This window comes from Alligator mississippiensis, chromosome 9 (genome assembly GCF_030867095.1).
Source record: "Alligator mississippiensis isolate rAllMis1 chromosome 9, rAllMis1, whole genome shotgun sequence".
NCBI lineage: Eukaryota > Metazoa > Chordata > Crocodylia > Alligatoridae > Alligator > Alligator mississippiensis.
In genome coordinates this window covers 61,997,048-62,010,106 of record NC_081832.1, presented here as the reverse complement: position 1 = coordinate 62,010,106, position 13,059 = coordinate 61,997,048, and the positions used below count along the sequence as shown (strand labels likewise).

Genomic DNA, 13,059 nt, shown 5'->3' with positions numbered 1-13,059 from the left:
ACACAAAAACCTTTGTCTGCCTATGTAGCTACAACCAACAACCCTAGGGCAAAGTTTCATCATACACAGGGCTGCTCCAACTGGGACTCCTGTACCCAGGGAGGGAAGGAAGGGAAGCAGCACAAGGGAAAATGTAAGTATAGGAACATGGAGGAAGAATGGGAAGAAAAAAAACAAACAAACAGTCCAACAACATACAGGTTGTTGGTGGAGAGGTTACTGAGTGGTAGTAGCAGCCAAGCCTCTTACCTTTTTATATCCCCGGCATAGAATGACAAGGGTGCTGCACCACAGAGCACAGGGACGTGTGACAGCACTACAGCTCTGGGGCAAAGTTGTGGGAACGCTCCCGGGGACTGGCCAGCACAGCGTAAAAATAAGGAATAAAATAAAAAGAGTTTTCTAGCCTCTCGCCCCCACCCCAATCAAGAAGCAGAAAGCTATTTGCCCCAGCAGAATGAAGCAAGTAAGGGACTGCTCCAGGTTCTCCATTTCTTCCTGCTTTTGCTGAGTTTAACTCCTCCTTCTCCCAAGTTTTTTGTTTTTTTTTTAAAGAAAGTTAGAAGTGATATTTTCACCAACACTCCCATGATTGCCACTGTTACCTTAACACTGCACAAACACAGTTAGGCCAGAGACATGGTCAGTAAATCCAGTTTATGATTTTTCTGCAGTCGAGTTCTTCTTATGAATCCTGATACAAATACTCTCAATATCAAGGGAAATATTATCATGTCAAGCTAATAAAGATTTGTAAGGTGGGGGAAATCCTCAAATGAGTACTACTACACACTGTAGCTATTTTGGCCCACACAAAAAGGATAGGCAACATTTGTTCTAAACTGATGGCTTGCAATACACAGATTTCTAAAAACAGTTTCTGCACTACTTTCAATTTCTTTAAAGGAGTTTAAGGAGTTCATACACAGCTCTGCCCTTCTGGAAAATCTACGTTTAACCACAGGCTTGAGATCAATTGCCAGTTGGCAGGGTCTGGCCCTTTTTCAGTGTATTGTACACAGTGCAAGACACTTGGCTGTTAATAAACAAAATTTAAAGTTAAGTTAATGGAAATTTCGTAACTTGGGAAATGCAGATGAGTAGCATTTAAGTCATTCTATTTCTCACATTCCCCTTCCCTTCATTCTGATGAACAGTCTCATTCGGTCAACCCAGAGGGTTGTGAGCTGGCATTACTAGGCATTCAGACAAAAAGTTTGGGGGGAAGGGGGATAGGTGGGTCTGTTTCTATTCTTTTAACAGCAAGGTGCATAACACATGAAGAGAAACGTGGAAAGTTCTGAGCACAACCTGTAAGGTGCTTAGCACTCATCTCCCACTGTGGGGGCCAGGGCCAGCGGTGTTAAGGCCACTCACCATTTTCTAGGATCAAGTCCTGTCTTATGCCCCAGAAGCAAATCAGTGTCAACTGAATTCATGAAAACTGTATGTTTCAACTTTCCATCCAGATCAATGCAACTACAATTATTGTACTGTGAGATCTGTGATAGCTCATTAAAATGAACATAAACTATTTGCAAAGTAAAAGCCCACAAGACTTCATCTCGCAAAGCTTGTGGAACAAGCAGCCACTGGAAATGGTTCTCTTTATAATTATATCCAAAAAGAGTACAGTTCTTTTAATAAGATTGCAGACAAATGCTCAGAAATAAGCAACTGCCAGAATCCAGGTTGCCTGCACAATCTTCTCAAGACCCCCTGCTATCTAGCATATGTAATTAAATGACACCATCATAATACATGATTACATATATACCCACTATATTTCCCCACATGGCCCATTGCCTCACTTACTGAGACATTTATCTGAAGTTTACAAAAGAGAGAGTGGGTGGCAGGAATCAGAGAAATAAAAATGGTAATTTTCAAACTGAACTGTAAAACAGCTCTATAATGGAAATGTTCTGTAACCTTAACTGTTTAAGATACGTCTAGAGTCCTTAGAGCACCAATAGGGCAAAACATACACACACACACAAATGAAGACAAGAGTATCGTATTCAAGTTGATTCTGTAAATGAAAAAAATGTATAAAATCTACCCATACATCAACAGATACAGAAGTTACAAGATCAAGTTTACACCTAAAACAATAGCAATCAGTCCATAAGAACAGGGACATATTCAAATGCTGTCAGTTTACAGAAGTTACTACAGGGCAAAAAATATATATATTTTTAAATAAAATAAAAACCAGCAGCTATCTTCCCTACCTCAAAAGCAATGACATGATTTCAACAGACAAATATCTGGGATGCTGAAATGTTTCTGGAATCAATACTGAATATTCAAGATCCATTTATGTAGGATTTGGACAAGTCTGAGGCTGAAGATAAAAAACAATCAAACCCCTTGTAGAATTGATAAAACTTGATAATAACCTTAGGGCTTATTGTTCATGATTTGCATCAATTCAAGAACACTTAAAATGTGTCCCCTCAGGTTGCATAATTTACAAAGCATGCAAAGATCATTACTATTGAAGGCATGTGCAGCAGCCTATGGAAAATGAGCCTGTAGGTTTCAGTTTAATTCCTTGTAGACTGATGTCCACAACACATAGAAACTGCATCTGGCAGTAATCTCCCCTCATGCCTCATTTTGCTGGAGGTCTCAGAGGTCAAGGCTTGAATGGGTGAGCATGAATCTTCCCTTGTACACACAAACACTGGCAGGAACCAGTCTGTGGGGAAAAGGTTGCCCTGCAACCACCTGCTGTACCGGCAAACAGAAGGTGCCAGTAACAGTCAGTCTAGGAATGATAACAAGTGCTAAACAGTTTTTAAAAAGGGGGAATTCAGGCACCTCAAGCCCCTACAGGACAGGGTCCCTGTGCTCTGCAGATGTGCACCATACACACATGAATGCACACAGAGCAAGGCCAGAAGCTGGGCGCTAGCCCAGTTGAATACATCAATTGTCCGAGCAAGCATGGGTGACCACTCCAAATTCAACCAAGTCGCAGGCTAGACAGTCGGGTACTCCATGTTTAAAAAAAAAAAGGCAGGAGAAAGGGTATAAGCTAGTGCTACAAAAGACAAAACTATCCCCCTTCAAAACAAAGGCCACATAAAATAGTGTTATTCAGTTTGGTTTTTACTTCATGCCACCTGTAAACACAAGACTGGATATTCAGTTTATGAGGAAAAATGAAAACATTTTTCATCCAGGGTACAAGAAAGGCCTAATCCTTCCCCCAGCCACCAGCATTACCACCAGGGGAGGGTCTGTCATATTTGCTTGTTTCACTAGAGGGGGCAAACACCTGCAGAGAAGAGCTTTTGAAATAAGCCAAAAAGCCACTTGCCAAAGTCACTTCTTCCCTTTGCTACTAAAGTTCACTGTGGGAACTATCAATGCATACGCCCAATTTTTTGGCACAAGAGGTGGAATTTCTTCCAAATACATAATTTTGCTTCATTAAAAAGCAATAGCTTTCTCATGCAATTCTGACAGAATGAAAGAGCTCCTTTCTGCCCCCTACTAAGTCACACACTGCCTCAGGAACCTCCCAGACACTAAAACTGTCATCATACTATAGGATCCAGAGAAGTTATTTTGTTAATGCCAAAGGTTATATTATGAATCTTTCTTTGGGACAAGGGGTGGAAATCCAAGCCCAGCTGATGACTTTTGGAATTTTAACACAGGGGATTACTTATGTGCTGTAAAGGTCTTGACTGAACAACTTGACTAAAGGAAAAAAATATCATTTTAAATCAATCAAATAGAAAAGAGAAAACAAAAAACAGGTAGTGGTAGGTTTCTCATTCTTCACTCCTGCCCCTGGAGACCTGGGTAAAAATTTCATTGCTACTGCATTTTCCCTAGCTGGATCTTCTTCCAGGCTTCAGAAGCTGTGAAGATGCAGGAATCGAGGATCCCAGCCACAGTAAATGTTCCTCCAATGATGGCACAAATCTGAAATTTACAGAGAGAGAAATTAGGAGATTGTTAACAAAAAAAATTACACAGCTCAGGAAAAGAAGATAAGTTGCTGCAGTTGCTGCTGGGATACTTTTAAGAAACACTGCTCTTGCCCCCAAATGCTGCAGTGCTGAACAGATGTTTAAGTGCCAATGCACAGTGATCAGTTCTGGTGAAAGGGAATGAAACAACTTTCACTATGGCGTGAGCCTATTCTTCCCAAACGCCCACTTAAAGATAAGATCACCAAGTTAAAGTGTCATTCACACAGCATAGATTTTTATAAGAGTCCCATCACCATCTCTAGCATCGCAAAAAACAAATGGATTTTCTATTGGAATGTTTCACTTGTACATATAACATCTGCTTTTCCTAACTCTCTTATTTTCTTGGATAAAGAGACCAGCCCCTTCCAGCTCCTGGTTTATGCATAATATGGCAGAGAAAAATCTACTTAAATAGCCTTCTTCAATCCAGTAATGATATAAGTGATTAGATCAAAGAAGCATGAGGAGTTCTGACATAGAGAGGTCAATCATTTCTTTTGAAGTGTCACCTGCTATGCAGGGAAGCTCCAAATTGTGCCCTCATCGTTCCCTCATGCAGTTCTCATCCCCCCCTACCTGCTTTCCCTTCTGTGGAAGGTGGTCACATACCACACCAGGAAGAAAAAAAATTATGCAGTGGAATCCCAATTTCTATCATATGTCCTAACAAACCACAGCACATCCCAAACCCTATGTGAAGACCCCTCCTCCCCTCCTTTCATATTTCAACCACTACTGTACAATCCAAAAATATCTGAAGGAGATGCACACTAAGGAAAGACACCAGTTTTAAAGGGTTAAAATGGGGAAGTAGTCACTATAGTCCATGAGTAGGGACCTACTTAAATGGTAGTTTTGCAATTTTTGTGGAAACCATGAAAAACCGAAACCTCCATAAATGCTGGGGAAAATAGTATTGGCCACAATTTCCCAGGAAACCATCCAAAAAATCCCAACTTAATAAAAATAAAATGCTGACTCCCCAATGATCCTTGCTGCTGCTGTGGCCTGGCCTTGCAGCCCACCTGAGAAGTGTAGGATGGCAGGGCAGCACGAAGTCAGAATGGTCACAAAAATCAATTCTTTGGCTGCAACTAAGCTGCAAAAATTGCTCTCTCTCACTGAAGATTAGGTAGGTTCCACTCCCTACCCATGAGACTCAAAGCTGTGGAGCAGCTTCCCAAGGAAGTGGTAAAAACTTCATCACGTGACAAGGTTGTCTTGACACAATGCTCCATAGTGTACCACAGGAGACAAAGTTGAATTGGCCCCTAAGAGATGACAAAAGGCTTACTAAATCACAAATCCTAATTTCCAGGATTCAACAGAACAGGTACCAGTCTCCTTAGACAACCAGCATAGCCATCCAGACTCTCCCTCTCTGCCTCTACAGTTTTGTAGTGGTACAAGATCCTTTCCTATTGCATCTGTCATTGACCGAAACAGCCTCTCCCGAAAACATTTCTCTGCTCCATTACGGCTCTTAAATCTTCCCTCCCTCACCTTTAGCTACCTTTAAGCCTTTTAAACTGTGTCACGTTGCAACGCATTTACACATCTGCCTTCTATCACTGATAGCGTATCTTGGCTGCCTTCCCTGATTTAACACAGGACAGCACTTTGCAATGCAGATGAGACAAAAGGCACTCAAAGCAGAGTGCATCATTCAGTTTGTTGTGGATATAAACTAACAAGGAAGAACTGGCAGAAACACCTTGTAGTTAAGTTTGGCTAACACTTTCCATTACAAGAGCCCATTTTCAATTCCTAGTAACACTGACAAACTAACTGTTTGGGGGACGATTACCATGCTTAATTATTCAGCCGTTAATTATTTGAACTTCAACAAAAACAGTTCAGCCATTTCCAGGAATAAAGTCAGGGAAAATGTGTTGTCCAGTGTCATAAAACTTCTTATATCCGTTTCATTTTATTCACTGAATGTCCAGGCTTTTAAAGAAAGGCCTGAAGTTTGCCAGAGGAGCTGCTCTGGAGTCACAGGATTGTTTTTCAGAATGCCACAAAAATCCATTTAAATTTAGGTCAAGGGTAAACCTTTGTACAAGTTCAGTAGCTGTTTGTTAATGCCCAAGAGGAAATATCTCTGAACAGCCCCTTCTACACTGGGACAGTTCCATCTCCACAGAGCTCTGTAGCAACAGCACTGAACACACTTCATGCATACAAACTTACCTTCAACCAGGGCTAACCAGATCCCTCCCAATGATTGCTCTTCTCAGCTGTCTGGGGTCATTGTAATGCTAAGCAAGAGCATAGTGACTGCCCCTCCTGTGCTGTCAATGCTCTTGCTACTGGTGCCCAGGTAGTATGGCCAAGAAGGAGTCTCTTAACTGAGGCAAGGAGCAAAGCGAAGGCAAGAGCAGATGAGAAAGGTGACAAGTCTGGGGAGGACAGGGGACCTGGTAGGGGATGGGGCAGGAGAATTTTACTGTTAAAGAACACTTTAAAGTCTGGAATAACATCTAAGATTCTTAAGTCAACAACCCCCTTCCATAAATACATGTGAAATCTATTGGCAAAATAAGCGCATCACGTCCCTTTAGCGGCAGATCTACATACCACTAGCAGGCTGTGATCCTCCATCAATTATTATATCAGCTCAAAGGAGTAGAAGTCCTGGTGTGGACTTAAAGGTTGTGTTGATGACCAAAGAAAGCGAGTAGATCAGCTTGGTTCTACACAGTAAGTTCCATCTTTTCCTATTGCTTAAACATACACATGCCCACACGTACACCTTGAAAATTACGTGAAAAGAACAATGTTTAAAGGACATTTAGGTCTCATATTTGCACAAGTCTGGAAATTAAAAGTTGCTCCCACAATTTTAATTCCTCTTTCCCCTGCTTATGAATTCTGGTAGTCTTTGGTTACACAATCACATACTATTTTCCCCCAGGACTTCAATCTCATTCAGCATACAAGCTAGATTGCGTTCTGGGGCTGTGTAGTGAAGAAGGCTGCTAGAAGCTCCTGCCTTTTTGTTAAAGAAGTGAGAAAGTGTGGGGTGCTTAACATAGGGAGTTGTGGAAAAGAAAAATGTCCTTTAGGACTGGGGAAGTTTAATGTCAGCCTGGAGAAACTGATTCTTCTCCCTGCCCCTGCCACAAACGTCTAATGTGATGCTGGGTGAGTCAGCATCACATTAGATGCTGTTGGCCACTAATTGTGTGTTTCTCATTTCCTGAGTGCACAGCCCAAGAGACTGCTTTGTAGAAGTGACCAACATTCAAAAACACAGCTAACAGGCAGCAGGAACTGTTCTTTCAGCAATTTTAAGGCACTTCACACCCCACATATTCCACAAAATCAGGTGCTAGAAGTCTTATTATCTTGAGCACCCAAAATTAGTAGGCACAAGTTTGGTCTCAGTCTCTTTGCTTCAGTTCCATTATCTGCAAAATGGGGATCATACAAACCATGCCATACAGGAATTTTGTGACAGTAAATTCATTAATATTTTTAAAGCATTGAAAACCATAATGATGATTATTGCCATAAGACGTCCATAGGAAAAATCAATCATTCAGTATTTAGTGTAGGGTTTAAATGGGATGGCAGTAAGCAAGCTAAATAGGGATATAAAGAAATAAGCAGCAGCTACCCATTCAGTTTGCCCTGTCCATTCCATGCACAAAGTGAGGCAGGGCTTGCATGGAAAAAACAGCATGCAGGTAAGAAGTGAGGACCTGGTGGCTGTCTACAAACTCATCAGGGGAGATCAACAGCAAACAGGTAGAGCCCTCTTCTCCCCAGCACCACCTGGGGTGATAAGGAACAATGGTAATAAGCTGATGGAGAATAGGTTTAGGTTAGAGATCAGAATGCAATATTTTACAGTTAGGGTGGCCAAAATCTGGAACCAACTTCCCAGGGAAGTGGTCCTTGCCCCTACCTTGGGCAAATTCAAGAGGAAGTTGGACGATCACCTGTCTGGGGTCTTTTGAACCCAGCATTTATTCCTGCCTGTGGCAGGGGGTCAGGCTAGATGATCTGTTCAGGTCTCTCCTGACCCTAGCTACTATGAAACTATGAAAAAGAATGTACCACAATGCACCTACACCAGGGCCAGATTCAGGCTGTAGGAGTCCCTTAATTCTACCACTTCCTTACCCATGGTACCTAAACTTGATCTTCCTTTAATGTTGCCTTAAATTTAGAGCATAGCTGAAAAGGGTAAGCTACAATGCTGGACTGCTCGGCACGCCTGCTTAGGAAGAGGGAGGATTTTGATGACTGCAACGTCATAGGGATGGATGGGGAATAAAACAAGTGACAAGGTTATTTAAACCCATAGGACAAAGGATCAGTCATAGCAAAGTTATTAGCACTACTTTTATGAAAGGACACAACCCCTGCATAGACCTGCTGCATCATATCCAGTTTGGCACAGAACAAATCCCACCGGCACAACACGCAGATGAAAACCCAACAGAAAAACAGCGTTGGTTAACTGGGCTAGAGAGTTAACAGCAGTAACAAACTAAAGAGCTCATTAATGATGAACAAAGGCAGAAGAAACTGCTAATTTATAAATGTATTTATAACGACGATATTTGTATCTCATGAGCTCAGTGTAATGACGAGATACTTCGCTGATGCCAGGGTTGGGTGAACGTATTTTTTGCACCACAGCTGGCATCCAGGAGGATGAAAGCCTTCCAAACCGGAACCTCAGCCTGAGGCTTAGTTTATATTTTTAGGGAGCAAGTACAGCCTCCACCCCCTGCCCCAGCATGACGCAGGATGACTTTTCAGGGAAAGTGACGGCAGAGGAGCCGAGTTATTTCGGTCCACAGTGGATCAGCTGACAGGTGATTTTACACCACAAAAAAAAAAAAAAAAAAAAAAAAACATTTTTAGAGTTTGCATCAAATGGTAGGAAAATCTGACTTCAGTGTAGCAGTGCAGGAGGGGAAAAAGCAAAGAAAAATATATGTTCATCTGTACAGCTCTGTACTGCTGAGTGCTTATGACTCGCACACACCTGGAATTCGCCTGGACTCTGCTTCCCAACACGCTATTCAAGTTTGCTGCGAACACACACACAGGATCTCTCTCTGGGTCAATACAGAAGCTGCCCTGTGACATTTACTTAACCGCTCCATCACTGGGGTTCTTGTATATACATACAGCCTTGTTCTAGAGCAAGGTGGGCAAAAGACAGCCCACTGCCTGCATCCAGCCTGCTACGGGATTTTATCTGGCCTGTGGCAGGTCCCTTGACCCTATCTGACCCAGACTTGGGGGGCAGCCAGGGCCATGGCATGTGCGGCTGCCCCCCGGCATGTGGCGGAGTGCGAGTAGCACAGCAACTAGACTCGGCTTCCTCACAGCCCCCATGGCAGTGGCTCGATGTGCCCAGTGGCCACTACCTGTGTCTCCACCACCAGACCCAACCCTGATGCCTGGGCACCCCAGCTGGGGATGCCAGATGAAGCAAATGGACCGGGACGCAATGGAGACCGGGCCGGGAGCCCTGTAGGCAACACACACTTGGCCGATCGGGCAGGATGGGGCCACAGGCAGGTGGGGAGCTGCATCTGGGAGCAGGACAGGCAGGTGGGGCTAGAATTACAGAGTGGTGACAGGGCATGGGGCAGAGCCACGATTTGCTCCCTGTGTGTCCCTGCCTGTGGAAACACTGCCCATCACAGGAATGTGCAGGGAGCAGATCATGGCTCTGCCTTAGGCCCAGGCACCGCACTGTCTGCCCCATGATCCTGGCCCCTCCCACCTGTCCTGCTCCTGGACACCGCTCCCCACCCACCCGCAGCCTGATCCCATCTGTCTCAACAAGCTGGCCCAGGACCCCCATGAGCAGGGCACATCTCCATAGAGACCCCACCCACCTGCCCACTCCCTCCAGCACCCCCAGTGGTGGGCATGGGGCAGATGAGCCCAGGGCCAGATAGGGTCAATTACCTTCCCCGTAACGGGCCAGTCCTGCCCCCTGGCCCTGAACAATTCACTAAAACTACTTAAGTGGCCATCCAGCCCAAATAATTGCCCACCCCTGTTCTAGAGCGAGATTCAGGCACCATGCACATATTTCCACTTGTGTAGCCCCATGGGATTCAATGGAGATTTATATACTGACTTAGATTAAATCTCAGGAGGTTTTAAACTATTTTAGACTTAACAACCAAAAGGGGCAGATAAACAAAGGGAAGGGAGTATGGGAGTAAATGGTTGCAGCAGCAGGAGATCAGATTATGGCAAGGTACTGTACATACTAGTTTTTTAAGAGGATATGATTAGGGGATAGTGATCAGAATGCAGACTGATAATAGACAATTGACAGAAAACAGCAGAAGAAAGCAAGGTTGTATGGTTACAAAGAGAGCAACAAATGAAGGACAGATAGCAAGGAGCCTCTCTCTTCCCAAAGCAAAATACTATATTTTGGGTTTTTTCTAAGATTTTAAGACCCAGAGGGGCCTGTTACAATCCTCCAGTCACACCTGCTGCAACACAGACCACAGAATTTCACCCAGCACTTTCTATTTTCAGCTCAACAATTCTTACTTGAGCTACAATATATCTTTAGACACCCAGAGCAAGGGCAGACAAGAATTATACCAAATTTAAAAACAAAATCAACTGGGGTAAACTGCCCCAATTTTAGCTTTTACTTACCATAGGATAGGAGTGGATCCACAAAACACTTACAGAAGATCAGATGACATGTGGTAAAATCCCCTCCCTTCTGTCTAATTTGTCAGTCTGCCATTGCCTGTAGTACTGATCTAAAGCCTACAGAATATGAGGAGTCCACCACACCCCTTGGTAAGCAGTTCCAATACTGAAACTGATCCCATTGCTAACATTTGTAACTTATTACCTGTTTGAGTTTTTCTAGCTTCAGTTTCTACCTGTCAGGTCTCAATGTCAGTGTCTGACAGTCTGAAGAGATTTCTAATCTGCATTGTAGACTGCCGCACCAAACCTTTGTAATGTCATCTGCTCACTTTTCCTGGAATTAATCCCGGGCACTAGAATTCATCTCTCAGAAGAGCTACTAAGGTCCAAAATGTTACACATACACATGCACACGCACACTCAGCTATACTGGGAAATATCACTGTGTTAACCAGCATACATTAATTTGTCATGTTAAATACTCTGAAGAGAGTTTGGAACCATTATGTTTGCCATTTTATCAGCTATTTGTGGTTAACCCTACAAATGAGGATCAGTTGGCAGGACAGTAACCATGGCAGCTCTGGCCTACCGTGACTGTTAAGTCATGTTTAATATTATACTTGATAAAATTTGACACACAAAGCATTTTCTAAGGCAATACCTTCTCCTTGGTATAAAAATGGCTTCTTGCAGGGCATAGAGAAAAAAAAAACCTCTTAATATCAAAGGGAACAAAGATGCAGTCACAAGCTAAAGTACATTGCAGTGCAGGGCATTAGGAGTTAGACTGGTAGGAAAAAAAAAGGCTGTAATACACAAAAAGTGCTTGCATGCTGGTCTATCAATCTCATCTCCTTTAGAAATTTAGATGGGAAACCCCCTGCTATTAAATGGTGTCAGACATCCCTCCTTCATCCACAGAACAAACACAGCAGTGGGAGGACAGCACACGATTTCTCTGCCCCTACATTGCTGTTGCACCCCTCATCACCTACCGAGACCCTCTTCTAACCTGACCCCAGCACCATCCTACACACAGGAATAGGATATGATTCTCCACAGCAGCCACCAACTTCTGCCTTTCAATGAGCATGTTCCCCCACACTGTGGGTTACCACAGCCTCAAAGAATAAACATTCAGCTGCTTTTTTGGTAACAAACTTTTTTTTTTTTTTTTAAATAACATTTTCCACCCCTGCCAAAGCCTCTCACAAACCAACAGGGTCTTTTGACACCTATCTCTCTACAGGCACATTTAAATACGGTCCTGTTTGTGTGACAATCGCGTGGGCACAGCCTAGTAAACAAGCTGCTCAACAAAAGCAGCAGCAGCAGGTGCTCCCTTCAAGGCACCCTTTTGTGGTTTTCAACTGAACAGCTGCTGCTTAGTGAGAACCAACCTGTTTCCAAGGCCTGGCCCACTCAACGATGGCTCCAGCTGCTACAAGCAGATAAATCTCTGGCTGGACCAGAAAGCCACAGCCTCAACACAGCAATGACAGCAAGCTAGTCTCCAGGGTTACCACAATGCAAAAGACCAGAAAAGGTTACAGCAATGGGAACAATGACAAACAAGTGTCACTGAGATGCCTTTAGACAAGTAAACCTGGGGCCATCTTCATCCCTCAGCAGTCCGGCTCCCCCCTGACTCTTTCGTAATATGTCTCCCAGGCATCTTAAAAGCCAACCCGACCAGCTCATCCAGAGCGAAGGGTGAGAGGACAGGGTTCTCAGCCTAGATAAATGTGAAGGAGACATAGCGACTGCACATATCTTGCTGCACGTACAAAGCAAAGATCTACGTGGAAGGTAGGGTTAGTACAAAAGGTCTGACATCCAGGTTACATCAGCTGCTCCAGGGCCAGGGCTAAAGTTGCCAAGGATCTAACTACCTTGGCCTCCACAGAACAAATGTTGACACAGCACAGCCATGAGCCATCTACATCAGAAAAATAACAGCCCAAGCAAAGATAGATGTAAGGCACTCAAAGAGGTGGCTGGAGAAACCAAAAGCCATCAATTACCCGCCTAATGCAAGCATGGAGTGAACTGGTGTGTGCGTGTTGGAAGCTGCTCCCATCCAGGAAGTTGCCTATTAGGGAAACATTAGCAAATGGAAATAGCAGAGAGCAACAAGGTGAAAGGTGTTTGGAACCCAAACAAAAAAAAAGCCTGGGAGCATATTTGGGGAGGGAAAAGGAAATAAAGCATTAACAGCCAAGGTCAGTAAATGTAGGCCTTTAGAACAGTATTCCAAATCAGGCAGGTAGGTTAAGTAGTAAAGGGTTCAAACCAGAACATTCAGATCTGGATTTATACCTGTGCCTCACATTTGGGATCATAAAAGAGTTCAAACTCATCTCTACAGTTAAGTGAAAGGAATTTGATGTTTACTTGAAGC

At 43.5% G+C, this 13,059-nt stretch overlaps 1 protein-coding gene across 1 annotated transcript in view; it reads right to left on the bottom strand.

Moving 5' to 3' along the window:
• Window positions 1–2,001: 2,001 nt before the first annotated feature.
• Window positions 2,002–13,059, bottom strand: part of ERGIC1 (endoplasmic reticulum-golgi intermediate compartment 1) — a 91,705-nt gene continuing 80,647 nt past the window's right edge. The window contains exon 10 of the mRNA XM_006270857.4: window positions 2,002–3,942. Coding sequence (XP_006270919.1) covers window positions 3,835–3,942 — 108 coding nt within the window. The 3' untranslated portion in view covers window positions 2,002–3,834. The remainder of the gene's footprint in view (window positions 3,943–13,059) is intronic.